This window comes from Triturus cristatus, chromosome 5_2 (assembly GCF_964204655.1).
Source record: "Triturus cristatus chromosome 5_2, aTriCri1.1, whole genome shotgun sequence".
In the NCBI taxonomy this organism is placed as follows: Eukaryota; Metazoa; Chordata; class Amphibia; order Caudata; family Salamandridae; genus Triturus; species Triturus cristatus.
Window position 1 is genome coordinate 955,160,501 of NC_140588.1, and position 22,928 is coordinate 955,183,428.

General features: G+C 47.2%; 1 protein-coding gene and 1 long non-coding RNA gene across 3 annotated transcripts in view; one reads left to right on the forward strand and one right to left on the reverse strand.

Moving 5' to 3' along the window:
* LOC146829460 (SWI/SNF-related matrix-associated actin-dependent regulator of chromatin subfamily A member 1) overlaps positions 1–22,928 on the reverse strand; it is a 1,967,301-nt gene that overhangs the window by 672,351 nt on the left and 1,272,022 nt on the right. For both annotated transcript variants that reach the window (XM_085608144.1, XM_085608145.1), the window contains one exon: positions 8,226–8,358. In XM_085608144.1, coding sequence (XP_085464270.1) covers positions 8,226–8,358 — 133 coding nt within the window. The remainder of the gene's footprint in view (positions 1–8,225; positions 8,359–22,928) is intronic.
* The window catches only part of LOC146829461 (uncharacterized), a 200,442-nt gene continuing 193,313 nt past the window's right edge, over positions 15,800–22,928 (forward strand). Inside the window, exon 1 of the long non-coding RNA XR_014962264.1 lies at positions 15,800–15,830. This is a non-coding gene — a long non-coding RNA (uncharacterized LOC146829461). The remainder of the gene's footprint in view (positions 15,831–22,928) is intronic.

Genomic DNA, 22,928 nt, shown 5'->3' on the forward strand with positions numbered 1-22,928 from the left:
AGGAGACCGGCAGAAGTCGGATCCCCACCCAAGACTCGCTCTGATAAGAAAGAGAGGGAGGAAGAGAAAGAGAAAAGAGGTGCCCAATCTAGGGCTAGAAAACCTCGGATACTCCACAACCATAGATGTGTACCCTCTCCCAGTTTTACATGAAAACATATGTACATGGATGTCTGTATATACACACATATATATACACACACACACATATATATATATATATATATATATATATATATATATACAGATATTACCTACTGGCGGTCGCCAGTAGGTAGTTATAGTTAGGACCCTGTTTCCATAGGAAATCCGCAACATTCTATTTGGAATAACTTTGGCGCCGGTCGACGAATCCTCGCGAAATTTTCAAAACTAATGGGGTGCTACGCTCCGCTCCTACCCTGAAAGTCTCGGGGGGATTCGTCAAGCGGGGGCTGAGAAAAAAGGGGGGTCCCAAAAGGCGTTTTCCCCATGCATTTTTCCATAGGACCTTTAGACACAGCTACAGCCCGAACGGCTGAACAGAATTACTTGTAATTTGGCAGAGAGGTAGTCCTCAGGTCAAGGAAGTGCCTTTTGTAGGTCTGGTGTAAATCTGTTCAGTAGTTCCTGAGAAAATAGCATTTAAATCAATATATATATCTGTAAGCGCGCTCCGAGCGTGCACCGTAAGCTTACCGTACGCGTACGGTGCCGTGCGCGAGCGCGATTCTGATTGGCTGTTAGATCTTAGTAAACATTCGAATCGGTCGAAACCAGGAAGTGTCGGCCGCCATTTTCTCTCTCGCACTCTGAGGGGGGGATGAAAAACAAAGTTGGATATCATTAAAAGGGGGCAGGCTAGACAGCTCCTAACCACCTACCCTTGGTTAAGGTGTGCCAGAAGGCCATCCAAGGCCAAAAAATAATTTTTTTTATTTTTTCTGAAAAAACGCCGAATCCGCTTACCGTACGTGTACGGTAAAAAATAAATTAAAAAAAAAAAAAATCCATATTATCCCCCCCCCCGTGTGCAAAAGGTGCCAGCAGGGCACCTTTTGAGCATGGCATATTACAATTGTGAACATTTAATAGAAAACCTTTCACAACGAAGCGCATAATATGTCCTCCGTGTGCGGACGGTGCGCGAAGGGCATCGTGATTACATGGCCCATCCAGCGTAACGTGGGCACGCGGTGCGCGTAGCACACCGTGCCCACCGTGCGTGCAAGGCACTAACTGCGTTAAGTGGGCGTGCGGTGCGCAAAGCGCACCGCGTGCTCACTGTGCGCGCACGTGCGCGAAGCGCACCGTGCGCGCAGGGAACGAACTGCGTGAAGTGGGCGCGCACGGCACGAACGGCGTAAAGTAACTTAGCATTTAAAAAAACGTACAAATTCACTGAAAAAACCATAGGTTTCACACACGTTATAGTTAGGAATTAGCATTTAAAAAACCTTGCAAATTCACTGAAAAAACCATAGGTTTCACACAAGTTATAGTTAGCTGTACATTTCACTCGTAAAAAACCAATGAAATCCCACGTTATAGTTAGTGCAGGCAACTATAACTCACGCGACCGCAATCCTCTGCTGATGCTAATACTGTATTTAGACACTTATTTGCCCATGTCTTCTTCCATTAAATTTTAGCTATACATATAGTACAAATATTTTTTTTTCATAAAGACACATATGTCATTAGCAGAGGATTGCGGTCGCGTGAGTTATAGTTGCCTGCACTAACTATAACGTGGAATTTCATTGTTTTTTTACGAGTGAAATGTACAGCTAACTATAACTTGTGTGAAACCTATGGTTTTTTCAGTGAATTTGCAAGGTTTTTTAAATGCTAATTCCTAACTATAACGTGTGTGAAACCTATGGTTTTTTCAGTGAATATGCAAGGTTTTTTAAATGCTAATTCCTAACTATAACGTGTGTGAAACCTATGTTTTTTTTCAGTGAATATATATATAGATATATATATATAAAAATATATAAATATATTATTATTATGGAAGTTTATAAAGCGCATGGTTACGTACACCCCCCACGATCCTCTGGAAAGACGAAGACAGACCCAGATATCGGTGCAAATTAGAAATTTATTTTCAAACGCCCGCACCACCGCCATTACGCATTTCAGCCTCGCAGAGGCCTTGATCACATGATACGCTAATGGAGAGTTTCTTTAGCTTTTTAAAGTGCTAGTGCTCAATACACGTGAAAACACGCCCACAGGTAATCATAGACATAGACAACATACTGTCCTAAGTGTAAAATTTGAAACAATGCAATATATGTCGATATGCATTACAGTACAATGATGAATATCATAGTGCAAATAACGCAAACTCAATAAATATTTATAAATACATAAATAAATATCCTGAGTACAAAATATAGTATTAATAAAATCTGATATAAATGCTAAAATCCTGAGCTAAAAAAATTCCTCCAATAAAACCAATACATATGACCCAGCAAAATTAGCAGCACAATAGCATTTCCAATCCTGACAGTCAAAAGTTATGATTATGGTCATTATATATAGCTCTGTCGCCCACAACTTAAATCAAGCCTAAATGCTGATTCATGTTGGTAGCAGCAAGGAATAATTGCGACAAAATTATTGCATTGCAAAAAATATACTTATACATCCTGCCAAAGTGGGTCATATGATTTACTTGTGGGAAAAGAAGTGCATAGTGTTAGTGCAAAATATACAATTATTTACACTGATCCGAATCACAGCCGTGATTGGATGTGTAAAAGTGCAAAAACATTTTTTTTAAAATACTATTTTTGTTAACAAATGTGTCGGGAGGCGACAATCTGACTGATCCAGAATATATCATGCAAGTGGAAAAAATATTTTTTATAGACAGGTAAAAAAGTCCTCACTTGCATTCAACCCCTGGGGTGCCTTACTGTCCAACTCTAAGATATACCTGGTCTCCATTCGTCTTAGCAGTTGTTCACGGTTGCCACCCCTTCTCAAAGGCAAGACCGTATCGATGACAAAGTACTTCAGGTGTGACAAATTATTCTCATGTTTCTCCTTGAAGTGTCTTGCCACCGGATATGCGGCGTCACAGTTAGTGATAGCTCTGATGTGCTGGAGCACTCGTTTGTGCACCTGCAGTTTCGTACTCCCCACGTACCGCAGGCCACATGAGCACTCCAGCACATATACCGCATAATCAGTCTTGCATTTGAGAGCTTTGGTGATTTTAACTGGTTTAGGCTGAAAGGGCATCTGGTATGAAGATGTATTGCTACCATATTTGCATGCTTTACAGGATGCACATTTGAGGAAACCCGTCCTACTGTTAAGCCATGTTTTGGTTAGTCTAGTTTCAGGGCTGCTTCTGACAAGAGAGTTGCTCATAGAACGCGCCTTCCTGAAAGCAATGCTGGGGGACTTAACCAATTCTTTCCCTAGTACAGGATCATTGCACACTAAGGGCCAGCTTTTATTGATGATCCTGCGCAAGGTTTTGTGTTGCTTATTGTAAGTCAGTATTAGCTGTGTGGGTTGATCCTGACTATTATAGGTAACAACTTGTTCCTTGGTGCCACAGACCTCTGTGTTTTATTAGCTTTGGTCATGACATTGTTAAGTGTGTCTTCAGAGTAACCCCTGTCCAGGAATCTCTCTCTGCACTCATGTTGTGCTTGTATGCATTCCCTGTCAGAACTACATATTCTTTGAATCCGCAGCATCCCCCCAAAGGGGATGCTTTTGATTAAATGTGGCGGATGATGGCTATGTGCATGTAGGACTGCGTTACCTGCCGTGGGTTTCCTGTGGAGTTTTGTTTCCAATTTGTTGTTACTTACAAAGACTTCCACATCCAGGTAGAAAATGCTTTTCTTGCTGATTTGGGCAGTAAATATGAGGTTCAAATTGTTAATATTCAGTTGTTCAATGAATTGTTGTGCACACTGCTCTGTGCCTCTCCAGATTAAAAAAGGTCGTCTATGTACCTATACCAGCACAGAACCCATGTGTTCAAAGTGTCACCATTGTTTGCCATCAGGACCTGCTTCTCTCAGAGTTCCATGTGTAAACAGGCGTAACTCGGAGAGAAGCAGGCCCCCATAGCAACACCTCTGACCTGTTGAAAAACCTGGTTTTGGAACAGAAAAAAGTTATTCTCCAAGCAGGTAGAAATCATTGTCAAAAGCATTTTGTTGTGCAAATATCTATTCATGGGTTGTGTGTTTAAAAAGTATTCTGCAGCTTTCAAGCCAACCTTGTGATGGATGCTCGTGTATATATATATATATATAGACAGTATAGGCTAAGTGTACTACAGGGAAGTAAAACACTCGGCAGTCTTTCAAGACAATTTTTATCTATTAAAGACCAGTATATCTTTGAGCCTTTCCTGAATGAATTGTGTCCACCTTTGGCGAGGAAATTATACATTCAATTCAGGTTGGGCACCTTACCACTCAGGGATTTTACCAAGAACTGGTCAAAAAACGCAGAAACAACTTGCCCAGCCTGTGGAAGGTCGACTGAGTCCTTAATACATGTATTATTTCTCTGTGTTGCATATAGAGCTCCTAGGAAATACTGGCTTATTCCTTTATGTAAAAGTCTAGGATTCACAAGATGTATTGAAGCCCATCGTATCTTAGCTAGTGATACAAGAACTGTTGTAGTTTTTGCTGTTTCACGTTTTTTACAAGCAATGTGGATCAAGCGTCTTAGTCTCAAATAATGTCTTGCTTTTATTTATACTCTGTCTTGGTCCATTTTAAATTATTTGTTTTTTAATGTTTTTATCAGCTGTCTAAATGTATTTTATGCGACTTTTATGATCTTTTGATCGAAATAAAGTTTACAAATGGTAAATATATATATTAAATATTTTTTTATTATTATGTATGTATTATCTTTTTTTTTAGAAAAAGGGCAAGGGATACCCGAAGAGCATGCCTAGATAAAGACAGCAGCCCACACAATAGGTACCAACAGGACTGTGGCGAACCATAGTGGGGCATGACCCATGCCATAAGATAGAATTTATATACAGACATAGTCAAATACAGGAACAACCCTGTACACACATAGTATAAATGACCAGGAGCCACTCAAAACAAGAGACTTGTAAGGGTAAGGTGTCAGAGGCCATGAGCAGAGGATCCTGACACTTTGCCTGTCTAAAATGGGGAAGAAGGCTTCATGGGAAGTGCGCCGGAAAAGAGGGGCGTAAGCAATGGTTAGCAACACGGCTGGAGTAGAATCCACCCTGGGAAGGACAAGCCGTGGCATAAGCCGGGCCAGCAGGCACCCGGTGACTGTGACCGTACCCAATGCGTATGCACAGACAGAGCCAAAATTGAATTAGGACAGAAACTGTTCCGGTAATAGAACAGAAAGACACTGGCTGCTGGAATAGACAGCCAACCCAGACAAAACAGGGGTAGAAATACAGCGAAACGCGTGAAAGACCGAAAAAGCAAAAAATGCAAGACGGGAAAAACGCCAGACGAACCAGTGGTGGCGTAAATTCCACAAGACTCTGGAGAAGTCTGCAGTCACAAAGGCAGGAGAGAACTACGGACCACTGTAAAGTACAAACACCCAGGCTCCTAGAAGTAGACGCTGCCCCTGTGGTTTTCGTACCAGGGAAGGTTTCCCAAAGGGGGAAGAAGAAGAACAATCCAAGAAGGACCTCACGAGGATCCTCAGAAAGGATCTACACTTACCAAGAAGAACCTAGAACACTGCACAGTAACATCCTGTGACAAAGTAGGAGGGCTATATGATAACCAATGAATACCCCACAAAGGGTAAGTCACATCCTCATAAAAAAGCAAGGGAGCACCTCTTGAGACTAGCTCATAGGCAGAGGAGTCAAAAATAATTGCCCAAAACAGCTGCCCAGCTGGAGCGGTTGTTTGGGAAATAAAAGCTTGAACCCAGACACGGATAACAGAGAAAAACAGTAACAATACTGCAGCCAAAGCAACAAAAAGGCCTCATCAGGGACTAGAACAAAGCTTGTTACTGAAACAGAGACATAAAATGCTGGACCGCTGAGTCCGCATCGCTGTGAAAAAGGTTAGCGTGAAAGACCGTCAAGGCAAAAAATACAAGACGGGAAAAACGCCAGACGAACCAGTTGTGGCGTAAATTCCACAAGACTCTGGAGAAGTCTGCAGTCACAAAGGCAGGAGAGAACTACGGACCCCTGTAAAATACAAACACCCAGGCTCCTAGAAGGAGATGCTGCCCCTGTGGATTCCGTACCAGGGAAGAATTACGAACACAGGGGGCAGAGCATGAAGAGGCAAAACCATATCGCCATAGCTCATAGCATGGATAATAGAACAATTCCCCAAGGGGGAAGAAGAAGCAGGATCCAAGAAGGACTTCACGAGGATCCTCAGAAAGGATCTACACTAACCAGGAAGAACTTGGAACATTGCACAGTAACATCCTGTGGCAAAGTAGAAGGGCTGTATGATAACCAACGAATACCCCACAAAGGGTAAGTCACATCCCCATAAAAAAGCAATAATTGCCCAAAACAGCTGCCCAGCCGGAGCGGCTGTCTGTGAAATAAAAGCTTGAAGCCAGACACGGATAACAGAGAAAAAAAAGTAACAATACTGCAGCCAAAGCAACAAAAAGGCCTCAACCAGGGACTAGGACAAAGCTAGTCACAGAAACAGAGACATAAAATGCTGGATGGCTGAGTCCGCATGGCTGTCAAAAAGGTGAGCCCCATCAAAGAGCAAATCTCGGAGACACTCCTGAACATTGTCAGGAAATGTGCTGTCCCCTAGTCAAGCATGGCGATGCAAAGGAATTGACCTGGCCATCGCCTGTCCCACAGAATCAGTAGTGTCCATGGCAGAACGAATTGAAAACTGGGTCAGCTCACGACCATCTTGGAGCACCCAGGATAATTCTGCTCGAGGGCTATCCGGAAGGGATGGAAGGAGACGCTCTACCAAATCTCAAAGGGCGAAAGTAGCCCGTGGAAACACACAGGACGTGTTCAAGGACCGAAGACCCGAGCTCGCAGATGCAAATATGTGTCGACTGCATGACTACAACTAGCGAGACTCCTTCGTGGGTGGAAGAATGAGAGGGGGAGGTTGAGGGCGGAGAACCTGAGGCTGCCTTGGCACCTAGCCCTTGAGCCCTAGGATGTAGAGACAGACAGACAGGGTCATCTGGGGCCAGGCGATGACGATGTGCGATAGCACGATCCACATGGTCCCCCGAAGAGGGCCTCGCCCAAGTCCCCAGCAGAATGTCGTACAACGACCTGCCCAATGGTAGTAAGGTCTCGATATCTGCATTGCCTTGATGGAGCAGATCCAACAAGAGATCGGAAGGCAGAGAGATAGAAGGAGGCTGGAGCTGTAAGTTGTCTGCAGCCGTACGAACCACTCATGCAAAAGCTGCACTGGCCTCCGTGGCCATTCTAGGGGGTGACAGGAGGTCATAAGTGGGGGACGGTTGCAGGCTAACCTGTCCACCCTGGCCGAATGGTTGCACAGCCCTAAGACGTCCGGGGAACTGCTCTGCATCCCCATGTTCGGGAGAACACTCAAGCAACACTGGAGGGGGGAACAGGGGGAGAATCATTAAGGAAGCAAGAAATGAAGTCTCCAGCATTGAACGAAGTTGAGACAACGCTGCATCGGAGTGCCGATGAAGCCTCCATTGACCGGCGTTGGGACGATGTCGACTCAACCTCTAACGCAACTAGGGACTGCAGTGTGGAGTGGTGTCGACCCGGAGACAAGTCCACCGCTGCATTCGCATCCGACGCCGCAGGGAGACCCGCAGGACTGCACTCTTGCACCAGAGGAGGACTGCTGCCCAACGTCTGAACGGAGAGGCCCACCGGGCTGACTCCTCACGTCGCAGCTACTACAGAACTAAACTATATAAAACAGATTAATAGATTGTTTTACTTCCGACTCAACCTTAGATCAGCAGTGCTTTTAGCATATAACAAAAGAAAGAGTTTAATAAAGAGTCCATAATTAGAGTGCATCACTTCATAAGAAAAGGGTGTGCATCGCTTAGAAAATATATACATTGCACCATTTTTTTAAACAGTTCTAGGAAAGTTACTCCTCCAAACAACATACATAAAAACAGCTTCCACCACCCTTAATACGTACCCCCTTATTTTAACATCATTTAAACACTTAAAAAGAACATAATTTACTGTTGTAAATTTCATATTTAAAATCATTAAATACCTTGCTGTATGACAATTGAGTCAAGTCTCAGTTTAATCTCTGCTCTTTCTACAATTCTGTCTTCAATTGTATTGTCAGTGATTAGTCGGAACACTCGCACTTGCTTCTTCTGACCAATACGATGTGCACGATCCTTATAGAAATTAAACAAGAGGACGTTTGGTTGAATAATTATATCTCACATGTCCATGCATGGTCAATCTATAGCTTCCTAAAAATGTACAAATCTAATTAATTGTATTATCTCATCACTTAGTGCAAACCATTTTATATTTACGATATCAATGAAAAGAAAAGGGCATGACTTGGGAAGGTTCCAATATCCATGACTGCTAGCTTAGCATCTAGGTGCCACATTACATAATGCTTAGTGCAGTGTGAAAAAAAATATTATGATTCAGTATCTCCTTGCTCTACTTTCTTCAGATCCTAATTTGGAATCCTGACGAAAATCCTCTTGAAAATTAAGATCTTTCAGTTGACCCAAACACATGCTCTCTTTCCTTACCCTTCAAGTGTTTGGAAAAAAAAACGTTTATGCATGGAAATTTTTGGGGTGATCCGTCAAGCGGGGAGCAAGAAAAAAGGGGGGTCCCAAAATGCAAAATCTCCATGCATTTTCCATACACTTCTTCAGATGGGCTACAGCAAAAACTGCTAAACAGAATTACAACAAATTTGGCGGAAAGCTAGAACCTGATACACAGATTCTGCTTTTTGTGATTTGATGTAAATCCGTTCAGTAGTTTTTGAGAAATTAAGGTTAAAAATATTTGTATAGTCGGACGGTTGGGTCCGTGAGAGTCTTGCAGGATTGCCAATTTAAACAATAGAGCGTTCCGATTAGCCCAGGGATGTTTTTTCCCCGTGTGCCATCTCGCTCCTGTGGGAGTCAGACTCCTGCGTGAGCGAGCACTCTCATTGGGCTGCCAGCAACATGAGAAAAATGTTGCAGGCAGCCATTACAAAATTCAAGGACTTAGTCCCCTGTCCTGAAGTTCAAATAACAAAAATAGATATAAGGGAGCCCAGCCCATGTGCGTCTCCTGCAGGATCACGACTAAAACATGAAAAAAAAATGACATCCACTATGAATTAACATACTTTTGGAGAGGGGGCCATGAGTAGAGCCCTCCCTGAGCAGTTTTCGGCACCAGGGATGCATCTCCTAGTGAGTGGTCAGGTGAAAACTCAAATGTGCAAAAGCTGCTGTCTGGTAGATGTCCAGGACCGGAACTCTCTGTGCTAACACAGTGGTCGCAGCCTTACCTCTGGTGGAATGAGCACACAAATGCTCAGAGGATTGCTTTTTGGCCAGTGTATAGCAGATTTCAATGCTGAGCACGATCCATAGGGAGATGGTCCGTTTCTGCACAGCCTTTCCCTTCCTGCGTTCAACATACCCTACCAAGAGATGGTTGTCTACCGGAACACTTTTTTTTTTAAATCCTTTTTATTAAGCAAACAGATGCTCAGCAACACATCATAGATATATAAAACACATCATTTCGTGCACAATCATAATGACAGATTCCTCCCTTCTGTGCAACTGCGTTCTTTTCAAAACATCAAAATCGTCAGTCTCAAGTCCATTGGTATATTTTACCTTGTACATAGTTATTCCTATTCGCCATACCCTCAGCTCATTACATCATTGTGATATTTCAAATCCCTCTGTATTCTGCCCATTTACCCATACCTTACTCCACCTCCCGGGACATCTGCGACTTTGATAGAGCAGTGTTTCAGCTACACAGCACCAGTTAAGGTCCACCTCCCATTCCTTGACCCTAGAGGGTTGCGCCCACCCCCCCCCCATTTCCTACCTATATTCCTATATACCATCGGGCATCCAGTGGGACCACTTGCCCAACACCTTGGACGTCACCTGTATAATCTTGCTCCAATATTCCTGCAGCAGGGGGCAGTCCCACAATGTGTTAAAGAAGGTGCTTACTCCACCACATCCCCTCATGCAGTTGTCAGTATCACATCTTCCCATACGGTAAAGCCTCGTTCTAGTTGTGTAAGATCTTTGTAGGATTTGGAGTTGTATGAGTCGAGACCGTGCTCTTGCAGCCACTTCTCGCGGGCTCTGTATGGCCTCCGCCCAATCATCATCCTCCAGGATCCCACTCTCTGCCTCCCATGCCTCTCGAAGGGCCCCCAGTGGGTCTTGGGTACTATGCATTATTTTTTTATATATGAGGAAAGTGGTCTTGGGGGTGTGTGGCCACCAGGGGCAAGATGGCGGGTGCGCTTTAGTCCTGCTCTGAAGCACATCCCCTTCATCTGATCAGTTACCTGGCCGCGGAGCACCATCCTGCAGTGCATGGAACATGAGTAGCTTCCCTAAGCCCACCAGGTTGCTTTTGCGAGGAGAACCGAAAAAACGACACCCTGATTGTTGCTGATGCTGACAGGCGGCCTGCGGCTGACAGCATAATGAGGCAGAGAGCTTTGGGCTTGACGTGAGGGGTGTCGGACAGCAGCCTGTGCTGCCGCTGGGATTGGAACTGCGGTGACAAGGTGAGGAGCGGTGGCAGTGGACGCTGAGGGACTGACTGAGCCCCGAATACGGAGGACGGCCCAGCAGACCCCTGGAGATGCAGAGGCTGACGCGCACTGGAAAGGGCTGTGGCTGGGGCCGGCCTGTGGGGCCTGGCGACTTAGAGCTGAATACCTGCCCCTCTCCCGCTTGTCGCACTAGCTGCACCCGGCAGGTGGGATGGACGGTTCCCTCTTGCCTTGTGGGCAGCCTGCCGGTATCTCCACTGGATAGCGAGATCAGAGGTTGGACATGAGGCTGTTGTTCTGAGCACCGCATGGACTGATTAAAGAAGGAGGGGCCGCAAGGTGCTGCTGGAGTATGTGGCCGCGACCTGAGAGCACCTGAAAACAATCCCAAGCCTGGAGGGGGGCCCCATGACTAACAGCCCCGAGACTGCAGGTTGGGCTGCTGGGGGCTAGGCGGATCCTGCTGATGTACAAGAAGCGCCTTAGGTAGTGGGTCAAGCTGACCGGCGGCACTACCTATCAGGATATTGAGGCCCCGAGGGTAGAGGAATTAGCACTTCTCGCTCCTGACGGGAATCCATGGAAGCGAACTGAGTAATGACAATTTAGATATTGATTTGTTTTGCCTCTTCCATGCTGTAACTCACTTCCCTCCATTGAAGCGCTGTGCTTTGCCCCCTGGCAAAACTGGGTGGTACTGCAGGGTGCCAAGCTCAGCTGACCTCAACTGTCCTTGAAGCGCGACACTACTGTTTAGTCACAGAGGTGACACTTTCCTGGATGGAGCAAAATGTTGTTGTCTGTACGGTCCAGAAAGTTGGGCTCCATGTTGCTGCACAATCGATCAATGTGTAGTGGTAATCTACTTTTTTCACGGCAGATCACTGGCAACACTACCCACCTCACTAGTGTGGAAAAGATACCGCTCACTGCCACTAGTGCATAACAGGGGTCACAGGAATGGGACGTAAACACAGCGCTGGATCAAGAACCTCCTCAATGCTCCTCTTCCATAATGGAATCAGAATAATTTGACTCCCAAACTCCACCCCCTACTCCTGGAGATACTGAATGCTATAGAACAATCTGGTGTTTCAATGGAAGCTAAAATTGACAATGCATCAGCAGACCTTACATTGCTCCATGTTGATCACAGAAAGCTGTCTTAATCGAGTGGCGATTACAGAACAAACCTTGTCAGTGCTGCAGCCTGCAACTGAGTCGGTGGAAAAACAGCTGCAGGAATACGAGGCCAGCATTCGAAACACCTGGAGGACAAGCTGGAGGATGCAGAGGAGCGTTCAAGATGCAACAACGTTCGCTTAATTCGCCTGCCGGAGGGGGCTGAGGGCCAAGATGCAGTGGATTTGTGGAGCGGTGGCTCAGAGAGCTGCTACCTGCATCCTCCCTATCAACATATTTCACTGTTGAAAGGGCACATCCTGTATTCACTCCAGGAAACCTGCAACGGTCTTGGGACCTCGCCCGTTCATTTTCCAGGTCCTACACTTTCGTGACAGGGACGCAATACTACACGAAACACGGAAAGTGCAGGAAATCAGACTAAGGTATGCATGTGTGATGTTATTCCCGGTTACACTTTAGTAGTGCAGCGCCAACGTGGTTCCTTCTAACAAGTGAAGCAGCAACTCTGACAGCTTGATATCCAATACACCTTGCTGTTCCCTACGATGCTCCGTGTAGTGACTGTTGGAAAGGCAAGATGTTTTGACATACCACTGGATGCATGGGACTGGCTAGAATCCTCAGGACAGTTTTCAGGTCCTCGGCCAAATAGCTGGGGAGGAGAGCAGAACACTATGGGAGGCACACCTAGAACACACTGGTGGCGGGGAAAGAAACGTCCGCCTAGGCTGACTGCAGTACCAAACCTGGAACAAATCATCAGAGAGAGGCAGCGGGCTGTCCGAGAGGCGCAACGGATATCCAATACTCCTAATGGCTCTTATAAAAACATAGCGTCCGTTTGATCATTTGGAGGTGAGCAATCCGATGTGGTTTGTCCGTCAGACATTAACACGCCAATTCTACCTGACATTACACTGCAGATGTCTGATACTATTATTTGATGTGTAACTTGCTTCTATATATTCTTTGCTCTCCACTGTCATTCTGCTTTCCTATTTACATGCATCCTGGAACTGATATGTTGCTAATTTGCTGGGCTGAGTGGGTTATGTGGGGAACGGCTGAGTACCTATCTGGCTCCCTGAACAGAAGGGAGTCAAGGGGAGTTACTTCCCTCCATTGTTTATTAATATCTGTACTGCTTCCCACGGCTTTCTAGCTGATGGTAATGCTGAGGAATGCTGCCCTTAAGTGCCCTGTGAGCTTTCACGCCCTCTTACCCATATATTCTTGGGGTTCACCGTGTTTCACAAAGTTTAAGTCTTAGTTTGGGCAGCCCTTCCCGTTTGTAAGGACCGCTCTTTTGGTGTTGCTAAACTGCCCTGTTGGCACTTAGCTTTCAGGTCAAGTTGTGTAGGTTCTGCTAAAGTTGCTCCTTGCACATTCTTGCTGTCGCTTTACAACACAATCATATGTATGTTTCTGACCAAGGGAGGATAATAATTTGATGCACAGACGTAACATGACAGGTCAAAACATTATCACCTAGAATGTGCAGGGCTTGCGCTCCCCTTCCCGCCACTATGCAGCATACTCTTATCTCAAAAGACATAATGCTCAAACAGCTTTCCTACAAGAATAAGACCTAACACATCCGGAGGCATCCAAACTGCAGCGTAGATGGAGGGGGTGAGTGTTTGCCACATACTTCTCTTCATATGCTCGAGGTGTTTTGAACTGGATCCGCCCAGGCACTCCTTTTCTGACAGAGGAGGTGGTGACAGACACTGAGGGTAGATACGTTATTATCAAGGGCAGACTTGATGGTCGACACCTCTTACTGGGTAACATTTATGCCCCCAATGTGGAGCAGGGCCCCTTCATGCAGTCTTTATAATCGGTGCTTTCCAAGTGGTGTGACCTGCCATGGCTGATAGGTGGGGACTTTTATAGTGTCCTGGACAAATACCTAGATCGATCCTTCTTGCCCCTGCGTTGCACAGCAGCCTTTGCTAATGCTTCTACACTGAGGGATTGTATGCTACAGTGGGGATTGGTGGCCATATGGAGACATCGCAATCCCATGACACAAGTGTATTCTTTTTACTCTTTGCCGCATGCACTACCAGTCCGGTTAGATAGAATTTTAAGCACATCCAACCTGCTGCCCTCCGTTAGAAATACTGATTACTCAGGCCACACCGACTCGTATCAAACTCCACAATACTGCCCCCTGCCCCTCCCCCCCGGTTCCCACCTGGCATCTACAACCTGCCATGTTTGAGGGCCCCTCTTTCTGTGAGTCCCTTTTTACTGCTATTACAGAATATTTTGAACACAACTGCGTCAACTTTGGTGGAATGGGATGCACTAGAGATTACACTGGGGGCGCTGACTGGGTCTGGGAAGTGGTATGAGAAAACAATCGGAAAAAGAATTGCTAGAAGTGGAATGTACCTTAATAGCGATTGGGACACGTACTGCCGCAGTGTCCACCTGCGCTCCAAAACGAGCGGATGCGCAAAAAAACGCATGCAACATTGATTGAGAGGCTGAGATGCCTGAACTACACGGCACACTCAGTGAGGACACACACGACTGTTCAGGAACCCTTCTGGCCTGGCTGATTAGACAGGAACAGCCAGTTAGAACTATTACTGCACTGTTATCTCCTGATGGTGTGATGCGCTACACGCAGCATGAAATACACAAAGAGATGGTCCTCCATTTCACAAAATTATACCAATCAACGCTGGAAGCATGTGATTTGGACATAGGATCTTTCTTAGGAAATCTTTCTTTCCCCACGCTGACCCCTGAGGAACATATGGGGTTGGCCTACCCCCATTACACCTGCTGAGATCTAGGGTGCGATACCCGCCTTAGCCTCCGGGAAAGTGCTGGGCCCGGACGGCTTCCCATCCCATTACATGTTTTCATGGGGACTATTCCCATTTTTTTAAACTTTTGGCCTTAGCAACCCCATATCAAATTTTATTTAAATTTCCACGCACCTTGTAGCCCTCTTTATTTGGACCCACACCCCACATACCCTCAGGCACCATCCGGCATTGACTTTAAAAGAGCTCTGCCAAAGTGACCCTTCGGGGGACCCGTTGGGCATTGCATCGCCGGGCCCGACGAGGAGCCAATGCCCGATGATGAAGCATGACATCCTGCGGGGTGTGTGAGGGCAACAGGAGACAAGACTTGTTCTTTCTCCTTTTTAGGGGGTCCCCTCTATACCTAGGTCTTTTTCTTCACTCTTGTTCTTTCTTGGCGAGGACTATTGGTCGACATCCGGTAGCCAGCCTCTAAGAACAGTGTCCTTTTTTGTTTGTTTTTGTGTGGCTTATAGCCTAAGCCTCTGAATTTGACGTCCTGTGTTGCGCTAAGGTAGACTTTATTGGGGAACACTTTTTGGAAACCTATATTTACGAATCTCGGATTATCGACATTGCTAAAATTGTATTCTGTGCTATACTCAGGCCTGTTTCTGTAGGTCCTGCTTTGACATATGAGGAAAATATACTGTCCCGTTCCAGTAATGATACATGCATATCTTGTATGCTTTAAATTTGGGCCGAGAATGGATACATGCAATGCGCTGCTAATGTTTTGGGCTCAGCCAGTATGATCACGCCATGGAGATAGGTTTGACTCTCAACTCTATTCCTTTTTCCACCTTCTAAACTCCCGTAATGTTGCCAATAGTTAAACAACTGTCAGAATAATAAATTAACCCCCAGGATTGAAATCGATACGCTAAACTGTTAGGAAGCCAATTTAGCTCGTAACTAACACAAGAACAAGAAAATTGCAATTAAGCTAAACAATAGCACCGTTTCAAGATGGCGATAGTGGTTCAGATATTTCCTGGACATTTGGTCTATAGCCTGCCTTCTATTTCCTTAGCCCCATGCTTTTCGATATAGGATATCTGGCCAGGCTTTACTCATACTCGGAATGGGAGAATGTTTCACAGCTTGATAGATGCCGGTAAGCAAAATTTCACTCAGCCTAGATAACTACATTTGGGATGGCAGTGATGACTTTAACTTGTTGAGAAGTTTTATTATATTGCATCATCCTCTCGTTCTCGCACTTTTTTTAAAGGATCAGGCACAGGGAAGAAGCACGCTGTATTAAAAGGCATATAACGAAGATGAGGAAATCAAAAGAATAATTAATTTTTGGACACAAGGAGAAATTTAGATGACTTTCGGGTTGGAATTATAACTGAATCAGGCCCCACGAAAAAAGGTTATGTACGCAGAACTTGTTTTGGTCTCGAGGAGTCTACTATGTCCACAGAGTGACACATACTATTTTTGATTACAGGACTCCCTGAATTTTTGGGAGGCATTTAACAAAGATAAGGAAGCCAATAGAACATTTAACTCCTGGATACAAGGAGATATTTGGATGACTTTCGGGTCGTAAATACAACTGAATGGGAATTTGCCTAGCCTAGGTGCCGGTAAATTCCGATTCTATTAAGGACTCGGAGGCGAGGATTATGCCTTCTTTCTCCGATTCATTTCTTACAGCAGCGTTATAAACAACAACAAAACCACATTTCCCATGAACACTTGGGAAAGGAAAAGAAAGTCTATCAACATGAGTCCTTCTTCTCTGACGGAACTCCAGCCAGCCCTGATAGTCCTTCCACGGTGTTTCCTCATCCTCTTTCTTCGCGCGATGCACTTTGTGTCGGATTTTCACGCATTTTGCTTGGAATCATCATTTCCTGCAAAAGAGGCAGTGTCAGAGGCTGAGCTGGAAAACAGTGCCACATAGCACTAGGCCACAACAACTGTAACCAGCATCTAACAATTCAGCAATACATATAATCCCCATGAATAGATTACTTACAGTAATACGGGGAGGGTACACTTCACTGAAGTCATTGGGAAGGATAATCATCGCCTCCGAGTCCTTAATAGAATCGGAACTTACCGGCACCTACGCTAGGCAAATTCCCATTCTATGGCAGGACCGGAGGCTTCGGATTATGCCAGTTCAAAGCTTGTCGACAACTAGTCTCGCCACCTCCACTACCGTCTTGAAATAGAACCTCTTAAAGGTAGAATCTGAGGACCCGTCGGCCGCACGCATCAGATCTTCCAACCGTGCCCCTAGGGCAAAAGCTTTGGACGCCATCGCACCCCTTGCTGAATGAGCACCAAACTGCTTCGTATCTATACCAGCCTCCTGCATCACCCAACGCACCCATCTGGCGATAGTCGGGGAAGAAACCGCCTTGTACGGCTTGCGTAGCGCAATGAGCAGTTGTCTTTCGCCCGGAGGGCGAGACTCGTCAGTCATTTCTTCGTAAGCACGGAGGCACTGAACCACACACAGCTTCGGGGAGTCAGGAAAAGCTGGGTATGAAATTACCCTTGTGTTAGACTTCGTCCTTCTGCTCACTGTGAAGGATTCCCCTTCAGGGGAAAAAACTCTGGCAGAAATGTCCAAGGCCCTGACGTCCGAGACCCGTCTGCAAGACACTAAACACAACATCATTGCCAACCTGGCTGTTACCTCCTTACGGGAGAGGAACTTATTCGGCTGCCAAGAGAGGAACAGGTTTAAGACTCTGTTCACGTCCCAGAGGACAGAATATCGTGGTTCTGGGGGGAAGCGAGAGACGTATTCCCCTAAGGAGCACACCAAGGGGTGTTCACCGATAGGGGAGCCCTGCACTATCACATGTACTGCCAAGATCGCGGATTGGAAGGTGTTAATTGACCGATAGGCCAGCCCGTGCTCCGCCAAACTCGCCCAAAAATTAAGGACATGGACTACATCCGCCCCCACGGGATCGACACCCCGTCGCAAACACCAACTACGCCATCGGTGCCAGGCTGATTTGTACCTCTTTGCTGTGCTATCCGCCCATACCTTGGAGAGCAAGTCCTCAGCCTTTTCCAAAAGACCTAGGAGCGTCCAACGACGCCTGAGATCCTCCAGGCCATTAGTCTCAACGTTCCGTCTTGGACTAGACGATGAGGAACGAGATCTGGATTGAGAAGAATGTGAGGAGAGTGGGGGAGTTGGATTGGAAAATCCCAGGAAAGTTCCAGTAGAACCAGAAACCCCACTTGAAACCTCCAAAGCGGGGTGATCAACACCACCTCCGCTTGTTGGCGACACAGGAGCACCGAGACCCTCATGATCATGGAGAATGGGGGAAAGGCATAGCCCTGTTCCCGCTGCCAGTTCTGGAGGAATGCATCCGTTGCCTCCGCTAGAGGATCCGGCCGCCAACTGAAAAATCTCGGTAGCTGATGATGATCTTGCCTTGACGCAAACAGGTCCACTGAGAATGAGCCCCATATCCCCGACAGGCGGGCAAAGATCTGGGGGTCCAGCTCCCACACACTGGCAACCAGAGATGGCGGGAGTGCCAATCGGCCACCTCGTTCTCCCGCCCCGGCAAGTACTCTGCCGTAACCGAAATCCCGTTGTCGAGCCAAAAATGCCAGCAATCCCTGGCTAGGTTGGCCAACATCCTGGACCTGGTCCCACCAAGGTGATTGATGTAACGGACCGCTGAAACGTTGTCCATCCTGAGTAGGATACACAACTGCACTCTGTCCTTTGTCCAGCACTGCACCGCGAAGGAGCCCGCCAGTAACTCCAAGCAGTTGATGTGTAACGACTGTTCTTGAGTGGACCAGGCACCACCTGTGGAAAACTCCCCGCAGCGGGCACCCTACCTGGAGCGGCTGGCGTCGGACTCGATAACAATATTTGGGGCAGACCCGAAAATCGCACGGCCGTTCCAGGCTTCCATGTGCGTGAGCCACCACCTCATTTCGGCCCGTACTTTGTCCGATAGGGGAATCAATTGAGAATATGTCAGCCCCCGTCTGAGGTGATAGGCCTTCAGGCGCTGCATGGCCCGGTAATGCAAGGGATCGGGAAAATTCGCCTGAATGGATGAAGCGAGCAATCCCACCAGGCGCGCCAGCTGGCGCAAAGAGATTTGACTCCTCGCCAAAGTCTGACGTAACTCGTGTCTGATCTTCGCCATCTTCCTGGCGGGAAGACTCAGAGTGGACGCTACTGAGTCGATGTTGAAACCCAAAAATGTTGCACACTGGACGGGAACCAGCAGGGACTTCTTTTCGATGATAACAAATTTTCGTTGATAACGAAAACCAGACCCTAAAGGAGGTTGACTGCGGTCTGTAACTGGGCTGACAACCTCCGAGGACACTGGTCCAAAAACAACATGTCGTCCAAGTAGACAATCATTCGCACTCCCCTCGCCCTGAGGAACTCCACCACCGGCCGAAGGACTTTCGTGAAGCACCATGGTGCGCAGGATAGTCCAAAAGGGAGCGTGGCAAATTCGTAAACCTGACCTTCCCACCTGAACTGCAAAAAACGTCGATCAGGGGGAAATATGGGCACCGTCAGGTATGTGTCCTTCAGGTCTAGCCTGACCAACCAATCGTTCGGTCTGAAGACGTCCCGGAGGAGATGAATGCCCTCCATCTTGAAGTGGCGGTACACCAGCCACTCGTTGAACTCCTTCAAGTTGATAACCGGGCGCCTGCCACCGTCGACCTTGTCGACCAAGAAAAGATTGCTGACAAAACCTCCTGGATGCTCGTCTGGAGAACAAATCGCCTTTTTTTGGAGGAGGGTGCAAATCTCCCCGTGCACCAACTCTGTGTCGCTCTGCGAAAAGGAAATGGGGCGGGGGCGATGACGCTGACAAGGACGGACATGGAACTCCAACTGGAAGCCCTGGACCGTCTGCAGCACCCACGCATTGCTGGTGAGGGAACCCCAAGCTGGGAAGAACTGCGCCAAGCGCCCCCCCCACCTGCAAGCTCGCCGAAGGCAGCATACTCCCCTCTACTCAGCACCTTGTTGCTGTCCTCTCTAGTGGCCACGGCCATGGAACTTCTGGGCTCTCGTTGGGTAGAAGTTATTAAACCGGGCGTTGTCCTGGACTTGACCACGGCCGGAGCCTCGCCCACGGTCGGAGCTGTTGAAGCGACCGAACGAGCGGCTCCTGCCACGTCCAGCCCTGTCGAAAACCCGAGGGGTGAACACCTTTCGGATGTTGGCTTGCGCCCTGTCAAAGGAGGTGAAAGTAGAGACAAACTTCCCCAACTCCTTAACGAAGGGATCACCGAACAACCTCCCCTAGGCCACCGCTCCAGCCTCGGAAGAGGCGAGGTCCCCCAACTTGGGGTCCACCTTTGTCAGGAGTGACCTTCTTCTCTCCGTGGAAAGTGCGCAGTTCACATTTCCAATGAAGACTATTGCGCGCTGCTCCCAATTGGACAAAACCTCCGGGGATATCACGTCCCCCGACACCTTGGCCTCCTCAGCTATGTCTAAGATCCTCCTGACTGGCCCTACTGCATCGAGCAGCTTCTCCTGACAGGCGCGCCAGGAACGGTCTATGCCCTTTTTCGGGTCCCTAACGAATTTGGCCAGAAATGTCACAATTTTCTTGTCTATCTCGGGCGTGAGAGCGACCTTTCCTTCCAGAGGAGGGCGGGGACACTTCGCCCGAAGGCGGCTGCGGGCATCCTTATCCATGGGCTTACGTAGGCACACTGCCACATACTGGGCCACCTTATCCCCAGGAACCCATTCTGAGGACCTCGGGTGGACGATATCATCCGGGTCCAGCATGTCCGAAGGCCCTGATGGGGCGGGGGGCGGGGCCAAGGACCTAGAGGAGCATGCTTCCTCGTCCGTATCTGGGGAATCTCCGCCATCAAGGGTGTCCGGAGTTATTGGCCTGAGAGACGGAGGGGGCCCCCCTGTAGGGGCTGGCGGGTTTGGATGAAAAGGAGGCTGAGCCACAAACGCGCTCTTCAAACGCGCAAAGGCCTCTGCATCAACCCCCTCGATGCAAGGCTTTTTGCTAGGGGGAGGAAAGGAAGTAGGAGCCGGGGGGGGGGGGGCTGGGGTAGACGGAATGAGGGCTGCTAACTTTGCGTATGCCTCCTCCGTTCACGCTGTCAAACGTTGCTCCACGGACCCCATGGCCTGATCTTCAGCCCTGTAGATAGAATCGTCCACCGCCTGGTAAAAATCATCATCCCAGGGGAGGTAGCCCAGTGGGTCCTCCTCCTGGTAGTGATCCTGCTCCCCTGCATGCTGAGTTACAGTAGGCTCCGCAGGGTCCAGAAGCACCAGGCAGCCTGCGTGTAGCAGCACAAGGTATAAATATATGGCACTGACTAGGCACAGATTTGGAGCTGGGAGGGAGCCCAGACAAATGTGGGTGGCCAAAGGCGCACAATGAACAGGCAGAGCACCAGCCCTGCCTTATCCTAGGGCAAGCCACCCGGGACAGTGTCTCTGCGCACCACAACACACAGTGCCAATTACGACCCCACAGGGTGTTAAGGGATTAAACACTACTGACCCCAGAGGGCGTTCAGGGTGAAATAAAGGTATAATTACGGACCCCCAAGGGCGTAAAACCGGGTGGCAGGGGATAGGCAACATCGAGCGAGCAGTGCCAGCCAGAAAACTTCGATTTTTCGTGCTTCTAACTCGCGCTGTCCACAGAGAGGAAAGTCCGCCCCCCCCCGGCGGCTGGAGGACCACACCGCACCAACCACTGGGCACAAAATCGCGTCAGGTACCCCCGCAGCGTCCCACGATATACAGGGAATCTGTAAACCAGAAAAATCACCCGCAACAATCAAGCGTTAATCAGGCATCACAGAAAAAACACACCCCAAACCCAAGGAGATAAAGAAAAAGCGACTTAACTTGCTGCTGAGCAGCGAAGAAAGAGGATGAGGAAACACCGTGGAAGGACTATCAGGGCTGGCTGGAGTGCGGTCAGAGAAGAAGGACTCATGTTGATAGACTTTCTTTTCCTTTCCCAAGTTTTCATGGGAAATGTGGTTTTGTTGTTGTTTATAACGCTGCTGTAAAAAATAAAGCGGAGAAAGAAGGCATAATCCGAAGCCTCCGGTCCTGCCATAGAATTAGAGGTATGTCAGGCTACATAGGTAAAGATTATACCCTAAGCGCATGGTAGGACTCGATGAGTCTACCATGTCCTCACAGTGACCTATATTGTTTTTAATTACAGGACTTCCAGAACTATAGTAATAGGTATTGTATCTAATTATAATTTCTCTTTCCATGTTTTTGTACACTTAGTAATTGTAATTCACTAAGACTTGTTATATGGCGACATAAGGGGAAGGTTTGCCTCCCACATCTTACTTTCTTCTTGCATTTCTATCAAACCACATTACAAAATTGACTGAGTGACTTTGCCAGAAACGTGGCGAGTTACAAAAGACCGATTATTAAGACATCTATACTTTTTTTTCTCATTCTCATCCATTATTCCACTTCGGGTGCGATTACAAAACCATGGATTCCCGTTAATTTATAACTAGTCTGAGATTTCCCATACCTCTTGACACCAAGTCACTAAGGAGTGTCTGTACATGTGTAACTATGGTTACACACACTACGACTTATGTATACTTTATATGTCTTCTTAGCCCTGCAGAAGTTGCGGGATAACTTCCCGATAACGCGACGAAACATGTGTTGGCTAAGGTTGTAAAGTATCTATTGGAATGCAAAGAAACCTCACTCACGGAAGAAAGAAAAAATTCAAATCAGAAGATTAAAGAAGACAATTGTTGTTTTGTCTTTCTGACACTTGACTATGCACTAGAAGCGTGTGCAGGGGAATATTCTGTCCATAATTTATCCACCTGGTTGAGCTTTTATATGACAGAACGACCATACAGGTCCGGACTGGGAGCTTCATCTCGAAACCGTTAAGAGTGCGCAGGGGCGCCAGACAAGGCTGCCCTCTATCTCCCCTTATCTTCTCATTGGCAATTGAGCCAACTTACTATACATAAGAGATATCCGATCTGTGCGGGATGACATACCTAACATTCTAAACCTCTTTGCATGCCTATCCGGATTGCGTGTTAACTGGGTGAAATCATGCTTATTTCCTTTTGACCCCATACGCCAGATCCAACCCTCACTTTTTATGATGGCCCATTCCCTTGGCAGCCGCCCAGGTTTTGATATTTGGGTGTCTGGATTTCTCATACTAATCAAGATCTT